This window comes from Cyprinus carpio, chromosome B18 (genome assembly GCF_018340385.1).
Source record: "Cyprinus carpio isolate SPL01 chromosome B18, ASM1834038v1, whole genome shotgun sequence".
Taxonomy (NCBI): Eukaryota; Metazoa; Chordata; class Actinopteri; order Cypriniformes; family Cyprinidae; genus Cyprinus; species Cyprinus carpio.
The window spans coordinates 23,369,560-23,391,448 of NC_056614.1; the positions used below are offsets into that span (position 1 = coordinate 23,369,560).

Below are 21,889 nucleotides of genomic sequence, written 5' to 3' on the forward strand. Positions count from 1 at the left end.
ATTTTTGGCATAAAAGAAAAATCAATAATTTTGACTCATACAATGTGTTGTTGGTTATTACTACAAATATACCTGTGCTACAGTACTTATGACTGATTTTGTGGTCCAGGGTCATATATATTTTATTTGTGAACTTATGTTCAGTTATTCTTTTTAATAGTTAACTTTTGAATTTTTTTTCATCAGTCATCAAAGCTCTGGAAATAGCCTATTGGTTATAAACACAGAGATTTACTTTAAATCATGTTTTTATGCCATTTTAAGTCTTATTTTGACATAACAAAGTAGATATATCTAAGTGTGTGAGTTGTTTACTTACTTTTTTAAAATAGTCTTTCCATTAATGCTATTATATTGTTCATTCAGACTGATTTTTGTGGTGATAATTTGCACGGTTTATTAGGAGTGAGTATTATTAATAGCTTTAATTAAGAGTCTTTTATATTAAAGGGATAGTTAACTCAAAAATGAACATTTTGTCATCATTGTCCTCATGACTCTTCTCACGTTGTTCCAAGCTTGCATGAGTTTCTTTATTTGAAGAATTGTGATAGCCAAATAGTTGACTGTAGCCGTTGACTTTCAAAGTAAAGCGAAAATCCTATGGAAGTCAATGGCTGCTGTCAGCTGTTTTGGTGAACTATCCCTTTAATTAATCGATTGTTATGATTATATTGAGTTGCTGTGTTTTTAGGCTGCATGTATGTTGGCCAGGAGTATCAGAACGGTCAGGACTTTCCAGACCCCGCTGATCACTGCAGTCGTTGCATGTGCAGGAATGGTCAGGTGACCTGCAACAGGACACCATGTCCAAACCCAGGATGTAGTAACCCCATCATCCGGCCGGGCCAGTGCTGTCCAGTGTGTGATGGTACCGTATAACACTGTGTCCACATTACTAGTTACAAAATCCACAACAGCCTTGTCAATCCATTTTATACATTTTGTGCTTTGATATATTTATATTTCTATATATATATTTTAAGATGCCATATGTATGATAGTGTTCTCCTAGTGTACTTCATTAACCAAGTGCACTTTTGTTTTGATGTATGTAAGAAGTCTATGCACTACATAGACTTTTGTCCAATCAAAGCTCTTTAGAATGAGAATGCTCTTCTCCTTCCTAAAACCTGCAACTGACCAACAAGTTGCAAACTAGGGTTCATTGCTGTGATATAAACTAAAGTGTGACCTGCGCATTGATAAGATGTGTGCGTGTGTGTATGTGTTGATTGCCCAGACTGTCAGTATGAGGGAAGGGTTTATCCCAATGGTGAGCCATTCCAGTCACCCACAGCACCATGTGAGGAGTGCAGATGTTCTGTAAGTACACAGTCATACAGAATCATAATTAATTCATTTATTTTAAATTTTACTGAAATTTAAAATCCACCCACCCTATATGTTCAACCCACCCAATGACTGCTGCTCTGCCTACACATGCCAGGTAAGACCACCTATATATATATATATATATATATATATATGTATATGTGTGTGTGTAAATTTATCATAGCAACTATAGTTACCAACAAAACTTCTCAAATTATCACTATAACTATAGTAACAATCAGAGGATTAACTGTGGTACTTTTAACATGACTCTTATATAAACCACATGTTCACTGTGAAGGAGGCTGTCAGATTAATTTCAGAGTTTATGATAGTAGCAGCAATGCATTAACAAAGTGCCATTGTAATACCATGCCCCCCCCCCCCCAATGTCAACAATAAGAAATAAAATAAAATGAAATATAACATAAAAATAGAATCCAACAAAATATGAAATTGTTTTATAAAAATATAAAAACAGTCAACAGTAAAAAAATGAAAATAAAATATCTAACACAAAATAAAATACAATACAATACAAAATAAAAATAAAAATACTATATTGTAATATCAAATTGTAATACCATATATTTCCACTGTCAACAATAAAAAACAAACAAAATAAAACTAATTATAAAATGAAATAAATTACAATAAAATATAAAATAAAAATAAAAACGTTGTAATACCATGTTTTTTGGCCAAGTGCTATTCTCTATTGTGTTCCTGTAAATATAATTTAACATCAATATGGTAATCAAACAGTTACTGTACATCAAAATATAATAGTACAGTATTACCAATAGATAACCTCACTGTACCATACAGAATAATACAATAAAAGCACACTGTTTTGATCCCACATTATTATTTTATGATTTTATGCTAGTAGCAAGAAAGCATTAAAAAAAAGTGCCATTGTATGTGTTTTTCAGAACGGCCGTGTGAATTGCGAGATGAAGTGGTGTCCTCAACAGTGTGCTCATCCGGTGAGCATGAGGGACTGCTGTCCAGTGTGTGACGGCTGTCTGTATGAAGGCCAGAGGTACGGAAACACGCAGACGTTCTACGCCCCCTCAGACCCCTGCAATCGCTGCGTGTGTCAGAGCGGCTCAGTTACGTGCAGCCCGGTCACCTGTCCCCCGGTTTCCTGCAGTAACCCCATCATCCCGCCGGGACAGTGCTGCCCACAGTGCAGAGGTCAGTGTGTGTGTCTACACACATACAATATGAACATACGTACATATTGTACAACACAATGTACAATATGGCATTAAAAACTTAAACACTGTTGTGAAGGAGGATCCCTATTAGGATTTTACACTAGCAACAATGCATTAACAAAAAGGTGCCATTGTAATACCATGGTTTTTTTTCACATCAACAATTCAATTAACAAAAAAAGATTATATAATAATAATAAAAAAAAATAATAATAAAAATGCTTCTACACTGTTATAAAGGAGGGTCCCAGATTTTTTATTATGATTTTACGGTCGCAACAATACATTAACAAAAAAAGTGGCATTGTAATACCATGTTTTTTTGTTTTTTGGACATGTACCATGGTACTATCATGTATTCTCTCTCGAGTACTATGCAAATATCATAATTCATAAATATGGTAATCAAACTGTAACATGGTATAATGTATATCAAAATACCTAACTTCAAGCTCTTTTGAGATCAGCTGAGCTCACTAAGCTCTAGAAAAGACATCTAGGCTCTGGAAAAGATGTGAGTTTGTGTTTTTGTGATGATTGTGTCTGTATGAGATCTGGTTTTGACATGTGATCTCTTCGGCCTCACAGCGTGTTTTCAGCAAGGTCAGGAGTATTTAGAAGGACAGAGCTTGACCCTCCCCAATGAGCCCTGTATCAAATGCACCTGTATGGTAAGACACACTACACACAAAACCAGCCGTTTCATCCTGCTGAGATTTGACTGATAGAAATGTGTGTGTGTTTCAGGACGGTGAGGTGAACTGTGTGGGTCCAGACTGTCCTAAACTGACCTGCATGCATCAGGTCACTGATCCCGGCTCCTGCTGTCCCCGCTGCAGAGGTACAGACACATCCATTAAAGAGGCCATATAGCATTTTATTTTTCCCCAGAAATCCACTTATGTTAGTTATTTGTTTTGCACGAGTTTAGTTTTTCGTGATCATTTCCCACCCTTTCAGTGACCCCTAGACCCCTGTGATCTTCATCATGATCGTTTATGATATGGTAAACTCTTGGTGGTCATTAATTTTGGTTGTAGTTTTTAGTTTTGCTATTGTCATTTTTTATTTTAATATAATTAAATATTAATATCATATAATATTATTATATAATTATATATTATAAAATTATATAATAATAATCTTATTTAGTATAATTTTTTTTGTTTTAGTTTAAACAAATTTACCAATACATCACAAACACATTTTATTTTAATTATTTGCCAAGGCAGCATTTTCATTTTTAAAATAATATTTAAAAAAAAAGTTTAAAAGTTTTTCTGTAATAATATGTTTTTTTTTGTTTCATTTCAGTTAACGAAAATTATTTTTATTTGTGGTCATATGTAATGTGCTCATGGTTGTGACATCAAATCCTTTAGGATTTTTTATTTTGAATGAGTACTTTATTAAAAAGAAAAAATAATGAATATTATTAATTATATTATTAATTAAAATTTTACTACATTTATTAAGTAAAATTAATTAATAAAGTCTAATAAATATTTATGCATTTTTAAATGAAAACTTTAATGATCTATATTAAATTTTTATATATATATATATATATATATATATATATACACACACACACACACACACATATGTATGTACAGTATTTATATATATTTTATAAACTTATCAATTTTATGTATAGATCACACTTTGACTAAAATAAGTGCTACTAATGTGAGCTCTCTCTCTCTCTCTCTCTCTGTTTTTCAGGCTGTATTTATGATGGCGTTCAGCACCTTGAAGGCAGTACCTGGTTTGCATCCAGCAGTCCCTGCATGTCCTGCATGTGTGTGAATGGAGTGACCACCTGCTCAGAGGTCCACTGTCTGTCCACCTGTCTTAACCAGATCAGTGTGCCGGGCGAATGCTGCCCAGTGTGTGCAGGTACAACTACTGTACAATCCTTACAAACCGTTTTGTGCATGCATAGTTTTGCTTTGAAGGTCTTAAGTTTGAAATGTGTGTTTTTCTTCTGTCAGACTGTGTGTATGAAGGCCATGTGTATGGCCCTGGAGAGAGCTTCCACCCCTCTGATGACCCCTGTCAGATCTGCACCTGTGAGGTACGGCTCAGCACAACATGATGTGTGCATGTGTTGGTTTTCTCGCCTTACGTGTGTGTGTCTAAGTCTTCAGTGGACACAGCTGGTGTGTGGGAAAGACACCAGGTTCAAACACATTTCTTCAAAGTGATGCCAGACGGGAAACAGCACTTGCGCTGTTACAGAAAGCAGTGCCCAAGTCTGGTGGACTGTCCTAAACACAACATCCTATACAGTGGCTCTGACTCCTGCTGCTCTGTCTGTGCACGTTAGTATGAACACTGCTGTCAGCAGATGCTGTACATTGCTGTGCTAGTTTTATCACTCCTTACTCTCTTTATTCTCACATATTAAATGAATTGGTAGCAAAAACAAATGAAAAATGAACAAAAGCGTATTTATTATAAATAGTTTGTTCATAACACATGAATGTTAATTTATACAACTTGAAATGTTAATAATGTACTGGTATATGTAGAAATTAACATTTATGATGCCTTAATGCATTAACTAATATTACGAATTGAACCTTGTTGAAATGATTTCTGTAACTGCAGTAAAGCTAAAATTAAATAAAATATAAATAATAGATGAAATTTATACTCATTTAACAAATTTTCACTTTTTAAGTTTGTTGAAATACTAAAATAAATATAATAAGACTAAAACTGAAATAAAAATAAAGCTAAATATAACTAAATAAATAACTGATCAGTTTGTTATATTTGGTTTTCTTTCTTAATTTTTTTTCTATTATTTCTATTATCAGAAATAATTTATTTGTATACTTTATTTTATTTTCATTTGCGGTGATAAAAATAAGTTTTGATGTATTTCAGTTAAATTTATTCACTATCCTGTCCATGTTCATTTCTAATTTTCTAATTGAATCTATCTTTTTAAATGTCAAACTTTGACTCATCTTCACATATTGAACAAACCATACTTTATTTATGTCAAATTAAATATGGCATGTCTTCTAAACGAAGATCTTTTTAAGTCCTTTTTAAGAGCACTTGATTAATTCAATGGATTTTTCCAATTTTTATTTATCTGAAAAGTATAAGTAAATGCAAAACTACAATGCAAGACGCTTAAATAATCACATAAATTACATAAACATTTAGTCACCTAAAACAATGAATATATTTTATACCAAAATAAACAACCCACACCATTATTAACCCAACACATGACTGTCCTAATTTTAAATCCTAGTTCAGCTTCTCCAGATCATTTGATCTTAAAATGAATGTTCTTATAGGATGATTGTTTTATTCTTGTGGTTTGTGTTTCAGAGCCCCTCAGTAACTGCACAGCTACACTGATCGGTAATGAAGTGTTGGCCACTGATGATCCGTGTTTTACCTGTCAGTGCAAGGTATAAAAACACACACACACTACTGTTTTAAAAAGCCATGTGCGTTGATATGATGTCTGAGTAAAGTGTTTGTGTAGGATTTGACGTGGACGTGTATCCATCGGGGCTGTCCTCCTCTCAGCTGCCCTCTGGCCGATCAGCACACACCGCCGGATTCCTGCTGTCCCGTCTGTGATGGTAAAGAGTCTCTCTATCAGGGATAATGCAACGCTGTACATGTGTGCTCATCAGTATATGTGTGTGTCACAGAGTGTGTATTAGAGGGCAGCCAAACCCGTATGTCAAACGGCCAGAGATGGACAGACAAGGAGAACGAGTGTGTCACCTGCATCTGCAATGTGAGGAAAACTAACATTTAATTGTCAGGAAAGCATTTCAGGAAAAACACTAATAATAAACGAATAACTAATAAAATAAAATTAGTTAACTAATAAAATTAGAAGTTAAATTAATATTTTGACTTGAAGGGTTTTGACTTGAAGTAATGTACTGAAACCATGTACCAGAAACTGGAATTAAAAATAATTTAAAGCTAAATAGAAATATATAAAAATGAAACAAAATTAAAACAATCTAAATTTTGAACTGTTTATGTAATTTTTGATGAAACATCTCAAATCAGATTGTTCAAGTTGAGTTAATTGTATCTGGAATTGTTGTTTTGATACTTTTTAACATAAAATTATGTCTGTTTAATGTTATTTTTGATGGAACATTTCAAGTCAAACTGTTTAATTCATGACTGGTTTATCTAGAAATGGTTGTTTGGATGATACTTAATGTGAAAGAACTGCTACATCAATCAAACAAACCAAACTGATGTCAATGACTTGCATCTGCAGCAAAATATTTATACTCATATTTTATTGACATTTAATGGAATATTAAGCATACTTTAAAACACTAAAATAACTAAAATTGCAATAAAAATAAATTAAAGCTAAATAGAAATATAAAAAAATAAAAAGACAAAAGCTCATCACAATTTTAACGTCAACTAAAATTTTGACTTTTTTTATCTGATGAAACATCTCAAATCAAATATGTTTAGGTCAGTTTTATTAGGAAATTGTTTTGATGCTTTTAATCACACCATTAGTCCTTTAGAAAAAACATAATGGAGTATTAAGCAGATTTTAAAGTTGTGTGTGTGTGTGTGTGTGTGTGTGTGTGTGTGTGTGTGTGTGTGTGTGTGTGTGTTTTAGCAAGGGCATATCGAGTGTGATCTGCAGGAGTGTCCTCCCCTCGATTGTCCGAATGGATCGATCAAATTGAAGAACCCTGGGAAGTGCTGTCCTGAGTGCTCAGGCATCATAACTGTGGTTTACTCCAAAGACGCTCATTTAGAGTGTGTGTACGATGGTCAGCAGTACAACCACAATGACCACTGGGAGGTGGACGAGTGTACGTCCTGCACCTGTGTGTATGGAGACGTGCACTGCCAGACCCAGAGATGCCCAACGCTAACGTGTGCCTCGGTAGGATGACAACACACCTCTGAGGATACTATATAATAGTGACCACTTCACATAGATGCAAACCTACTGAAACTCACAAGTCGGTGTTTGACAGGTTTTACTGTATTAGTGAAGATATTTTTGAATAGTGAGGATATTTTGGGGCTCAAGTGTAACTGAGCTGAACGTATCGTACATTTGTGTGTTTGTAGGATGAAACGTCGGCTCTGGTTCCGGGAATGTGTTGTCCTCATTGCATTCCTCACCCTGCCACATGCATTGTGTTTGGAGACCCTCACTACCGAACGTTTGATGGAAAGATGGTGAACTTCCAGGGGAAGTGCACATATATTCTGGCTCAGGACTGTGAGGGCAGAGACTTCAGGTGCTCAGTATACTGTCTCAGTCATATCTAGACTACCGTTTAAATGTTTGGGCTCAGTAAGATTTTTCAAATGAAATTAATGCTATTGTTCTAGCAAGGATGTATTAAATTGATCAGAAGTGACAGTACAGACATTTATGTTACAAAAAATCTTTGAAATAAATGCTGTTCTTTTGAAATTTTTGTTCTGAAAAATATCACAATTCCCACAAAAATATTAAGCAGCATGTCTGTTTTCATTGATAATATTAAGATATGTTTCTTGAGCAGCAAATCAGCATATTAGAATGATTTCTGAAGGATCATGTGACACTGACAACTGGAGTAATGATGCTGAAAATTCAGCTTTGATCACAGAAATGTTACATTTTAAAATATATTAAAATAGAAAAATATGAAAGCCTGTTTCTGCCACTGAATTAAAAATACAACTTTGTATCTCACAATTCTGACTTTTTTTTTCTCAGAATTGAGATATAAACTTGCAGTTGCGAGTTAAAAAATCAGAATTGCAAGATATAAACTGGCAATTCTGACTTCTTTTCTCCAAATATTATTTCATAATAGTACTGTTTTTACTGTATTTTTTAATCAAATAAGTGGTGAGCATGAGACCGATCCCAAATGTTTGAACAGTAGTGGATTTTGTGCATTAGAGGAATAATTCACCCAAAAATGCAAGTTAGCAACATTATTTTAAAAAGAGATGTAAAAAGTGTAGTCTGTATGTACATAGTCTGAACAGACACTTGTGTTTGTGTTCCAGTGTTCATGTGTCTAATGAGGACCGGGGACGTAAGGGAGTGTCTTGGACTAAAGAAGTGACCGTGTTTATTGGAGATATTGTGGTACAGCTGTTTCAGAACTGGATTGTCAAGGTAATATGTTTTACAATGTTGTTTAAACTTTTGCATTGCTTACTATCAATATGGTATTGTACATTTTAAAATGTTTATATTGTTTATTTGAATGCTCACTATTCCCATTTTTGACTAAAATAGTGTCAGCAATAATTTAACAACACATGCGCATGTTTTAATGACATTGACGTTGCTTAATGGTCACATGACATACAGGTAAATGTTTTTCTCCTTTTTTTCCATGCCTTAGGTTGATTATCAGCAAGTCTCTCTGCCGTTTCTTAAAGAACCATATGTTTACCTGGAGCGCAAGACCAACACCATCCTCCTGAACACCAATGTTGGGCTGAAGGTACAGCCTCTGGGGGGTCAGTCTCCTATAGGAAATATATCCTATAGGATTTGTTTGTAATGTTTTATATGAATTTCATGATGACACTTGTGTTTATTTGCTGATTGTGATGTAGTGTCGTGGAATGGTCGTTCTCATCTGGAAGTCAGTGTTCCTGGTACCTACAAGAAGCAGATGTGTGGTTTATGCGGCAACTTCAATAACTACCCTCACGACGACATGAAACTACGCAATGGACAAATCACCAACTCTGAAGCAGTGTTTGGAAACAGCTGGAAGGTGGAGACGCTAAAACATCTTCATGCTGTGTTTGCTTATTGATATGTGGGATTGTAGCTGACAGCAAAAGTAGAAATGAGACAATTTTTGATGGAGAATGTGGAAAAACAAAACATATCGTCTCTGAAGCATCATTTTTTATTTTAATTAGTATATCATGTCTTTCACATGAATGTTAAATTATATGTACTTTGATCTCCTTGCAGGTGGGCAGTGGAAATCCAAGTGTTCAGTGTCCTGATGCGATAAACATTAATCCGTGTACAGAAGCAGGATACTCGGCCCATAAGACTGCGAACGCTCGCTGCGCAGTGCTGAAGTTGCCCGTGTTTGAGCGCTGTCATAAGCTGGTGCCACCCGAGATGTTCTATGCTTCGTGTGTGTATGATCAGTGTGCCTGCGGCTCCAATGTAGACGAGTGTTTGTGTGATGTGTTGGAGGCTTACGCGTCTGAGTGCCGTAAGGCTGGAGTTATCCTGCAGTGGAGGTCGCCGACACTCTGCGGTGAGTTACAAATACACATACAATACAGTACATACAATTTCCTGTCATTTTATAATTGATGAACTTTGCAGTGTTGACAGTGTCATTAAACTGATCTGGATCAACACTGAACTGACTTGAACTGAATAATAATACTAATATTTTCTGTAGAGCTGCTTTATAGCTGAATTAAATTTCTTTTATAATTGATTAATATTGCAACATTGATACTGTTATTGAATCAATATTGAACTGAGCTGAATAATGACATTTGTCTTCTATACAGCTGTACAGCTGACCCTTATGAAATAAAACAATATACTGGAAAACATAATACAGTATGTTGGTGCTTATGTTTTTCAGTATACTGCAATATATGCATAAGCCATGTACTGTATTTAAATATTTGTTACAAAAGATATCTATTTCAGGTAAATGCTGTTCTTTTGAAACTGAAATTGCACACAACTGTTTTCAACATTGATAATAATCAGAAATGTTTCTTGAGCGTCAAATCAGCATATTGGAATGATTTCTGAAGGATCATGTGACACTGAAAACTGCAGTAATGATGCTAAAAATTCAGCTTAATAAATTACCTTTTCAAATATTTTCAAATAGAAAACAGTTATTTTAAAATGTAAAATAAAAATTAATAATATTACTATTTATTTATTTATTTTTATTTATTATTTTTTTGGTATTTTGGATAAAATAAATGCAGCTTTGGTGAACAGAAGAGACTACTTCAAAAACATTTTACTGTTTTAAAACTTTTGAGCGGTGGTGTAGATTGTCATATTTTTCAATAATTCAAAAAAGAGACCATTCTTTATGTATTAATATATTGTAATACACTGCTCAGAAAAATTAAAGGAACACTTTGAAAACACATCAGATCTCAATTCGGAAAAATATCATGCTGGATATCTATGATAAGGACTGAATAATGTGTTAGGAACGAAACGATGCCACATCGATGGATGGAAATGAAAATTATGTAAAGGAGTTTATTTGACTTGATGCTATACTTTGATTAAAAAGTGTTTCTTTAATTTTTCTGAGCAGTGTATATTAACACAATATATTAAAATGTAAGGACATATACATGTAGTTATGTATTTATGTTTGTATCAGGGAAAATTAAAGTCATTTCATATTTGTTGTGCTTTAGTTTAACTCCATCCTTTCCCTCCTCCATCCCTACAGCCGTGGGCTGTCCGCTTGACCGCGGTTATGTGTTTGATGAATGCGGGCCGCCGTGTCCTAAGACGTGTTTTAACAAAGACGTGCCGCTTGGCGTGATCGAAGCTCACTGCTTCAAACCCTGTGTGCCGGGATGCCAGTGTCCCGCTGGCCTGGTGGAACACAATTCTCACTGCATCGCCCCCGAGAAATGCCCGAAAATTATCCACGGCAATCTCTGAGACCCACAAAATCTACCAAACATCACATGGAGTCAAACCAGCTGATGAACCACAACAAGCTCTTCAAGTCAGCATGAAATCAGAATTTGCTTTATTTCTTTTTAATTCATATTCCTTGTCTCACACTATAAGATTTATTAGTGTATGTTATTTCAAATTTTTTTCAATTTTTTTGTAACATTAAAAATCCTGTTTCACTCAGAAATACATCAAATTACTATGGACACTTGTTTCCGCAACAGATGAAAAAATAATAATAATAATAATTGTGCTTTTTCATCTAATTTGCAAGAAAAAAGTCAGAATTATGAGATAAAATGTCAAAACTTCAAATTTTTTAACCTGTGATGGAAACAGGCTTCCCCGAATTACGAATAGAGTTTTGTGTTGACTTCACAATGCTTGAGCTTAAAGCACATTTAGGTTTTACTTTATTTCTCAAACCACATAAACACTGTTCTACTGTATACTGCATTTAGCTGTTTTGTTGAATTGTTTTATTGGTGCTACTGTGTGTTAGTGTTTCTGACTGATAGGACACTGTGTTAACCTGTGTTTCATGGAGCTAATTTTTACATGTCCTTCCACTGATAGGAGGATGTTTTGAGCCAGATGGACAAAGTTTACCTCCTTTTTCCTCACGCACAGAACAAGAGTACAAAAAAGAAAAAGCATGTTTTTAATAATAATGATTGATCTTTATTTTTTTATGATTTTTTTGGCATGCCATAAGTTGCTTTTCTGGACTTTTCCTCTTTAATTTGATATTTTGAAACAAATCAATATGAGTTGAACAATATGGATCTGCAAATCTGCATAATTTTATCAGCACTGTTTTTGATAGGGCTTTTGCACTGGTAGTGTGATTTAAATATTTCGTTACGCTCTTAAAATACACAGTTTTATAAGCAATATGTTATAAAGACACTTAATTTGCAACATTGACAGTGAATCTAAATACAAAAAGAAATACAAGCTAAATCTAACAGTGCCTTCACGGGATTATTTTGAGTTATGATTGTTATATTCATCAGATGCATTGACATTCTCAGGTTCTGTAAACCATCAGTTTTTTGTGTATGACATTGTCATAAACATTGTATTCTCATAATCCCACTGTTACCCAGCCTTTGTTTGTTCTTATTTTGCATATACAATGTTTTATTCACATTACCCTTTTAGTGAAAAACAGTAAAATAAAAAAAAAAGTGCAATACTTTTTCATTTTTCTATCAGTCATTTTCATATTTGTTTTATACTATTTGAATATGAACTGTTGGGGGATGTGAAAAAAAAAAAAAGCAACCCATTTTCTCTTTTTTTTTTTTTTTAGATAAACACATCAACAACATTTAATTTAAAAACATCTCAAATTTTTTCCTCACACCCGACCCAACTGAAGTTATCGTTGTGATCTGTTTGGAACTCCTTTATTTTGTGCATAAGAGATTTTTACTTGTAACTAGTATACCGTACTATCGTACTATTTTCTGGAAAAACAAATGTCATATTAAAAAACTAAATAAAGTTAAAAAAAATAAAAAATAAAAAACATCTAAAATTTAATTTAAATTTACAGTAAAGTGACGTGGTTATATAATTGTAATAATTGTATTGTTTATAGTCTTAAAATATCTGGTTGCTATTTAAAAAAAAATCATGAATGAAAAAAAAAATACTTAAAATAAATCCTAAATGGTGAAATTTAAGCTAAAAAAATTTAAAGTCTATCAAAAGTAGCTATCTATCTTGTATTCAGCCAGGCTTTTTTAGTGTTTGAATATCATGTCATGATTTGTCTGAGGATGAGTGTGGTCAGCGCTGAGCTGAAGGTCCTCTTCAGTAATCTGACTCAAACGGTTTCTCTTTTCATGCTTAAATTATATAAGGTTTTAATGTATGTATGTCCAGCTATAGACAGGCTCTAAAAACTGCCAGGGCCGAGCATATCCACAAACTCATAGAAAATAACCAAAACAATCCAAGGTTTTTATTTAGCACAGTGGCTAGATTAACAAATAACCAGACACCACCCAATCTAAATATTCCCTCACAGTTAAATAATAATGACTTTATGAATTTCTTCACAGATAAAATAGATAACATCAGAAATACAATAACAAATGTAGATTCTACAGCGTCTAATACTTCAGTTTCATCCATCGCACCCTAAGATAAACTGCAGTGCTTTACAACTATAGGACAGGAAGAGCTAAATAAACTTATCACTGCATCTAAACCAACAACATGTTTATTAGATCCTGCACCCACTAAATTACTGAAAGAGTTGTTACTTGTAGCAGAAGAACTGCTTCTCAAAATTATTAACTCGTCGTTATCTTTAGGTCACGTCCCAAAACCATTCAAGCTGGCGGTTATTAAGCCTCTTATTAAGAAACCACAACTAGATCCCAGTGAACTGGTAAATTACAAACCCATTTCAAATCTTCCATTTAGAAAAAAGTTTTTAGAAAAAGTTGTGTCTGCTCAATTGTGCTTCTTCCTGCAAAAAAATGAACTATGAATAATTTCAGTCGGGTTTCAGGCCCCACCATAGCACAAAAACTGCACTTGTTAATATCACTAATGACTTGCTGCTTGCGTCAGACCAAGGCTGCATCTCATTGCTAGTTTTACTTGATCTTAGTGCTGCGTTCAACACCATAGATCATGACATACTCATAGATCGATTACAAAACTATACAGGTATTCAATGGCAGGCTTTAAGATGGTTTAGATCCTCTATGATCGCTACCACTATGTTTATTAAAATGGGGAGTCATCTCATTTATCACCAGTAAAATATGGAGTGCCACAAGGATCTGTCCTAGGTCCTCTGCTATTTTCAATATACATGTTGCCCCTTGGTAATATCATTAGAAAATACAGGATTAGTTTCCACTGTCTGTTATGCTGATGATACTCAACTATATATCTCAACAAGACCAGATGAAACTTCTAAATGATCTAAGCTAACAGAGTGTTTTAAAATGTAAAAGATTGGATGACCAATAATTTTCTCCTATTAAATTCTGATAATTTAAGCTCATTCACTCATTTGTTATTAACTTTGGAGAAAGGTATCTGCTAAGTGTATGTGTGCATCTTTTGTGCTTGTTTTCTTTCTTTTTTTCAGGGAGCAGGATCCAGAGCAGTTTAGTATCTTGTGTCTTCAGAACAAAGCCAAGAGACTCTACACCAGGTCAGTTTAAGCACACACTCTTTCATTCAGCTGCTCACAATCCCATTAAATAAAATCAACGTACATCCCTCCTGCTTTCGGTTCAGACTCGTTCTTGACGGCGTGTAGAGTGTCCTACGTCTCTTTCTCAGAGGATCGCTGGCATCATGCGAGCGGGCAAGATCTGTCCCAGTACTACTGACATCCTCCAGCTCCTGTACTAAAAATATGAGGTCGTCAGAGAGCGACTGTACAGAGAGATATTGCAAGATGAATATGGTAACATATTCTGAGTTCATAAACGCTAGTTTAGCAGTATCTTATCACACATACAGGTGTTGCTTGGTGGGACTCGATGTCAGCATGGGATCAGACAGAATGTGTGTGTGAACTAGAGTGTGTAGAGCTGGCTTTCAGAGACAGAGACTGGCTTCAGGTGTGTGGGCTTCCCGGGGCCCTCCGGTGCTACAGGTTCTATTATTTATTTGTGCATCAGTACGTGCAGTTGCTGACTTTTGAGTCTGCCATTATATATTTGGTATATCAATGTTTCAATACATTATACTTTTCAAAGGTGTAAGTTACAATGATAGAGAAGTGTTATAATGTTTTATAACTGTGGTTCATGAGATCCTAGAATCTATTATAAGATGCATGATGAGACATGATGCATTAAAAATAATAGCAACACAAAGTTTTACTTAGTTAAATTCACTCTTTAACATGAAGTTTATTTTATTAAACAATTTTAATTTCAACATTTACTAAAACATTATTAAAACCAAAAGTCGCATCTCTGAATATTATTCAATGGAACTAACAATGAATTGTTGTACTTTTATTCACTAACAATAACAAAGATGAATAAATACTGTAATATATGTGTTGCTCATTGTTAATGTTAGTTAATGCATTAACTAATGTTTAAATTAACGTTAAATACAGGACCTTATTGTAAAGTGTTACCAAAATACTTATATATGCATATTATATATATATATATATATATATATATATATATATATATATATATATATATATATATATATATATATACAGTATATATATATATATATATATAAGATTCAATTAAAGTGCTACCAAATACATTATTCATTATTTTTGAAGACTATGGCAGGAGCTGTGGTTCAGATACAATATACGTTAACTCTATTTGATGAATATGGCAGAAACTGTGGTTCTGTGGTCTTGCAAGGCTGTCCTGTGAGTGTTAAACCTAGAGATCAGGCTTGGTCATCTAAACCAGGGATAGGCAACTTCGGTCCTGGAGGGCCACTGTCCTGCAGAGTTTAGCTCCAACCCTAATTAAACACACCTGAACAAGGCAATCAGTGTTCTCGGGATTACTAGATAGATACAGGCAGGCGAGTTTTTATGAGGGCTGAAGCTAAACTCATCACCTAAGTTCATCACCCGTCAGGCTGTGCTGCAGTTTTTGGCTCTGTGTCAGGAGCAAGAAAGGAAATGATTAGTGGAGATCGTACACAGGCTTTCCCTGAGTGACCTCAAGGGAAACATTAAGAAAAACAACAACTACATATAAAAAAAACACACACACCACTACAAAAGTGATAGTTCACCTAAAAATAATAATCCTGTCATCATTTACTCACCCTCATGTTGTTCCAAATTAGTACAATTTGGACTTCATTTTTAGGTGAACTGAATAGTAACTTAACATTAGAAGCACATCAGCGGTAAAATGTGCCTCTGGTTTTCATTAAAGTGTGCATATGTGTCTATCTTTCAGATGTGGTTCATGGAAACGCTGTGGATGAGAGCTGTGTGTGGAGCCTGCAGCAGATTAAAGCCTCTCTACAGGAAGCACATGGTTCTTATCCCGGACCACTCGCCCCAGGGTGTTCTGGGATAGATGTCTCATGGGGGGAGTGTGCCAATCATTTGCTGACACAAGCACAAGATGACGAGGCCTGGACCATTTTAAACTCTCTGCCAGATTTGGTGATTCTCACACGCATTACCATATACAGCACACTGTACTGTGCAGTAATCAGTATGCAAGTGTTCCATTTCAAACAGAACCATACTGTAGCAATTCTAAAAGATTGCTGTGCATTTGTCAAATTTGAACGAAGCAAAAAATAGATCATGCAAATACAAAACTAAAGTTAAAGAATATGAAAAGCAAAGTAGTAAATAAACCAAACATTCTGTGTGCAGAGCAGATGATGTTTATTGTGTGAATTAATGTCTCTTTCACTTCTCAGGATCCTGAGGGTCTTTGGACTTTGCTTCGCAAATATGAGCGTGAACTTCACAGACCCAGTTTCCACAACCTGCGTGAAGTTTTGCTGTCACATGTACCAGCACACGCCAGCAGAGGCACTAGCGCCATGAACACTCACACTGTATTAATAAATGACTTACACATTATCAAGCTTTTAGATTCTTTTCATGATTCTTTAGCGTTTCATTATTGTTTAGAAATTCATTTATAGAGTTGATCTTCAGCAAGGCTTCACTTTTTGCTGTTAACAGATGATGCCTACATTCTACTGTACGCAGAGATCTGAAGAAACTACACTCTTAAAAATAAAGATTTCAAAAGGGGTTTATAATGATGGCATTAAAGAAGCATTGGTTACCAAAGAACCTTTCAGTGAACAGTTCTGAAACAGATCCAGTTTTTCTTAGTGTGAAGAACATTTCCACTTTCCACTAAGAAACTTTGCTTGAAGAGACTATCTAGGTATACAGTTGAAAGGCATGCAAGTAACTCTTTTCATTTTGTCTGTTTTAGGAGAGAGAGAGAAGACTCAACAGGGACAAGAAGAGCCATCAGATGGTGAAAAACAAGAACTCTGCACTGGTATATGACAAACATTTATATGCCGGACAATTAATATAATGCCTTAAAAATTAAGCATTAAACAGTGATACAAGAAAGTGTTTTAACATTAAAACTACTAAGATTAATCATAATAATATATTATAATAATATATACACATACTGTACTGCCCTTTAAAAGTTTGGGGTCAGTCTGGATTTCAAAAGAATGCTGAAAAAATACAGTAAAACCGTAATAATGTGAAATATTATTTCATTATTTAAAAGAACTGTTTTCTATTTAAATATATTTTAAAATGTAATTTATTCCTGTGATGCAAAGGTGAATTTTCAGCAGCATTCATTGATCTTCAGTCTTCATTGCCACCTGATTCTTCAGAAGTCGTTCTAATATGCTGATTTGCTGCTTTATTATTACTGTTAATGTTGAAAACAGTTGTGCTGCCTTATATTTTGTGATTTTGCATTGTTTGGGCTGCGGGATGGCTATAGATCCAGAAGATACTTCAAATTTAGAAATCTTGGGTGTCAGAGACCCAAGAGATGAAGAGAGCATGATGGAGACGAGAGACGGAGATGGAGAGAGAAGACAGGGACACACTGAGAGCAGAGGAGACCCTCAGGTGATTTCAGTGGAGAAACAAAACTCTCTGATCACACTGGCTTGGAGCAACCACATTCAGGTACATACACGCAAACATATGCACTCTTTCTATCTTAAATCAGCTCAAATTGTTCATTCATACATAGAAATTTAATTCTGCAGGAAGTGACCTCAGCTCAACGGGAAGTAGAGGCCACCTCTATTGTAGTGCAGGAGGATACAGCTGATAAAACAGCTCCACATGATGTGAACATTTACACACAGCAGGAGAACATGAGCTCTATCTCACTGCAGCCAAGTGAACAATATGAAGAAATGCATTCAGATCACACAGATAGTGTGAAAGGAAAGACACAAATCCAAGAAGACCATACATGCTTCATCACAGTAAGGCAATCACTTCAAATTACTTCTAGCTTCCCCTTCGACCCATAATACAGGCTCTCTGTTCTCTGCTATTTGCATACGATCTGTAATGAATAATATGTGACCCTGGACCACAAAAGCAGTCTTAAGTCGCTGGGGTATATTTGTAGCAATAGCCAAAAATACATTGTATGGGTCAAAATTATAGATTTTTCTTTTATGCCAAAAATCATTAGGATATTAAGTAAAGATCATGTTCCATGAAGATATTTTGTAAATTTCTTACCGTAAATATATCAAACCTTAATTTTTGATTAGTAATATGCATTGCTAAGAACTTCATTTGGTCAACTTTAAAGGCGATTTTCTCAATATTTAGATTTTTTTGCACTCTCAGATTCCAGATATTTAAATAGTTGTATTTCGACCAAATATTGTCCTGTCCTAACAAACCATACATCAATGAAAAGCATATTTATACGTTAAATCAGAGGATATCAAACTTTTTTTTTTTTCATCTGAACCCCTGTGATATAAAATATGTATTTGAAGTGACCCCAATATGCTAGTAATACTTTCAAAATATATTAATTTTACTACTACTTTGCAGGTACAAAGTAAATAGGTTACACTTTATTTTAAGGTGTCCTTGTTACAGTGTAATTATACATTTAAATACTGAGTAATATTAGTTAACTACATGTATCTGCTATATGGTTAGGATTAGGGTTTGGTTTAGGGTTACTTGCATGTAATTATGTATAATTTATTGTTATTCTATTCTAAGTACATGTAACGTGTAACAAGGACACCTTAAAAATAGTCTTTTATTATTCTTTTATTTTGATGTCAGGAGGACATAAGATATGGAGAGTTCACATTCAGTGAGACCCAGCGGCCCGAGCAAACACTACCCACTGATCCACAGCTGCTACAAAACACTGACATGACAGACACTAACACAGCACCAGCTAGTGTTCATTTCCCAGACACACAAACATTCGCGAGCCATGAGATGGAGCCATCGCTTTAGGAGCAGAGGAACGAGGAGGTCTGTGAGGAGCAGCAGCTGCAGCGAGAGGCGACGATGCGCTCCCTAGTGCACATCCAGAGGAGAGCAGAGCGACGCTGGCAACGAGACCGAGACAGACAGATACTCAGAGTGAGCCAACTCACGCTGCATGACATTTCTGAGACATGTTCTAAATATGTGGTGTGTTTATGGAAGCCCACTGCCACACAAGAATAATAATGAAAAAAAAAAAAGCTTTGCTAAATCATAATCATGACAAAAACTTATATAATCATGAAATTATATGAGATTTTAATTATGAAATTAATGAATTATAAAATGTTGAAATTGAGATAAGGTCAGTGTAATTTTGGGACAAATTCATAATTATGAGATATGAAGCCATAATTCTGTCAAATAGTTGGGAGTTGGGAAATTTTAAAAAAGTCCAAATTTGAGACATAATTAAAAGGTAATTTCAAAAATTTGGGAATTGAAGTTGAAAATTCTTATGACTTCATAACTGACTTTTTATCTCATGATTATGACTTCTTATAATCGTTACTTTGTCAGTTATTACTTTTATCTCCCCTAATTTTGTATTTAGATTTTTTTTTATCTCATAATTGGGTCAATATCACCATAGAGGTTTCTTTCAACCCTCACAATACTCACAAATTTTGGTTTTAATTTCCCATTCCCTTTATGTCATGTCATAAATAGTAGACACTCAAGTACTATAGAAACATATTAGCTGAGCTCCCACACATTTTTTTTTTTTTTTTTTTTAGATAATTATGGGCCATTATTTTACAGCATGAACCATAAGATATGTCCCCCCTGTCATGGACATATATATTACTGTTAAATACATTTTCATTGCAAAATTAAGATGTAAATTATATTTTCTAATAGGTATGATGTCCCTTCTAAAAAAAAAAAAATAAAAAAATACCAAATTATAAATACATTTAAAAAAATTATGTAAACCATGTGTTTTTAAAGAAACACAAAACTAAAAATATATATATATAGAGAGAGAGAGAGAGAGAGAGAGAGAGAGAGAGAGAGAGAGAGAGAGAGAGAATGTATCTAAAGAGCAAAGTAATGCTTTTGTTATGAATATAAAAACTTAGCCTAATATAACGCACACCCTTTCATAATCATTTTATGCTATCATGGCAAATTAGTTATTTATAAACAGGACGCCAAAAGGCACTCTACAGTGATACTGACCCAATTGTGACTTAGTATCTCATAATGTCTACTTTTTATGTCATAATCAGGATTTACCAGTGCAAGCTTGTTGGAAATAGGCTTTCATGTGTTTTATATGTGAAATATTAAGTCAAAAAGGCCATATACTTTTTCAAATTCATAACCCATCTTAACTTCCAAATATGACATTTTTGGGTGCAGTAGAATATTAATTTAGAGAGAATTATTGGAATAACATGTAATGATGAAGCAATAAAATAAGTTTATGGTTGACAACTGTAAGTGAATTGTGTTTCTGTCTGTTTTTAGGTTCAAGAGCGACTGGCTATTGTCCAGAGTCAGAAGACAGATGAAGATCTCAGACTCAGACATCTGATCGACACTACGTCAGGTACACACATTCACATGCACATGATCTGACACCTTAATGTGGACATGATGTAAATGTTGACTAAATGTTCTAGGAGGATGAGCAACAACAGAAAACTTTAGTAAGAGAGAAACTCCAGCAGATGAGGAGAGAACGCTCCTGCATTCTCCAGACCAGACGGGAGAGGTAACATATACACACTAATGCTGGACTAGTTCAGTTTGACAGTGATCAATATGTGAGTACTTCACCATAAAATTAAAATGGTCATCATTTACTTATCCTAATGCCACAGCCAAATTCGTATTTTTTATTTATTAATTTTTTTGCTCATTTTGGTGCTTGAAACCTATGGTAACCCATTTTTTGCCACATAAAAAAAGCATGCTTTAAGTCAAAATTATGATAAAAGTTGAAGTTGACAAATCATAATTTAGATTTTTGAATGTCAACTTATCTTATAATTATGTTGAAGTCAAAAGCGACAGTCAAAATTATGAGATAAAAACTGGACATTGACACTAATATTTATAAGAAAAACTGTCAAAATAATGACCTGTCATAACTGAAATAAAAAGTCAGTCATAGTCAAAAGTCAAGTTGAAATGTCCAAAAATCATTAAAAAAAATAATTTCTTGTAATGTCGGAATTAAATGATTTTCTCATAATTATGACTTGGTATCGCACAATTTTTTACTGTTTATGTCATAATTTGATTTACCAAAGCATAATTTTTTCTAACATGACAGAAAGAGGCTGATAATGGTGATTGAAAAAGGGCAGCATCAACAATCTGCTAAATTTTCTCCATTTATGAGTTTGAAACTAAATGAGGGTCTTTTTAGAAAAAAAAGGAAAGTTGCCCTAATCGAACAACATTTTGTTTTTCTCGAAACACAGCTGTGTTTAAAGAGCTCCTTGCACCTACAGCTCAACGCATGACAGAAACTGAAGAAGGACGCTAGTGGGTACTCAAACCCATTTCTAAAAACATACAGCACACAGTCAAAACATTCATCCACTTTATTGATGTATGAGCACAAAAGTAACTCTGTTTGAACTACAACAA

General features: G+C 34.3%; 1 protein-coding gene across 1 annotated transcript in view; it reads left to right on the forward strand.

Annotated features, from left to right (window-relative positions):
* The window catches only part of LOC109109422 (kielin cysteine rich BMP regulator), a 37,471-nt gene extending 25,017 nt beyond the window's left edge, over positions 1-12,454 (forward strand). Inside the window, exons 27-44 of the mRNA XM_042743618.1 lie at positions 695-871; positions 1,244-1,326; positions 2,271-2,535; positions 3,147-3,229; positions 3,306-3,399; positions 4,284-4,457; positions 4,553-4,635; positions 4,762-4,882; positions 5,913-5,995; positions 6,073-6,172; positions 6,245-6,333; positions 7,201-7,473; positions 7,665-7,837; positions 8,604-8,715; positions 8,948-9,049; positions 9,164-9,328; positions 9,535-9,832; positions 11,021-12,454. Of these exons, the coding sequence (XP_042599552.1) occupies positions 695-871; positions 1,244-1,326; positions 2,271-2,535; positions 3,147-3,229; positions 3,306-3,399; positions 4,284-4,457; positions 4,553-4,635; positions 4,762-4,882; positions 5,913-5,995; positions 6,073-6,172; positions 6,245-6,333; positions 7,201-7,473; positions 7,665-7,837; positions 8,604-8,715; positions 8,948-9,049; positions 9,164-9,328; positions 9,535-9,832; positions 11,021-11,238 (2,693 nt within the window). The 3' untranslated portion in view covers positions 11,239-12,454. The remainder of the gene's footprint in view (positions 1-694; positions 872-1,243; positions 1,327-2,270; positions 2,536-3,146; positions 3,230-3,305; positions 3,400-4,283; positions 4,458-4,552; positions 4,636-4,761; positions 4,883-5,912; positions 5,996-6,072; positions 6,173-6,244; positions 6,334-7,200; positions 7,474-7,664; positions 7,838-8,603; positions 8,716-8,947; positions 9,050-9,163; positions 9,329-9,534; positions 9,833-11,020) is intronic.
* Positions 12,455-21,889: the final 9,435 nt, after the last annotated feature.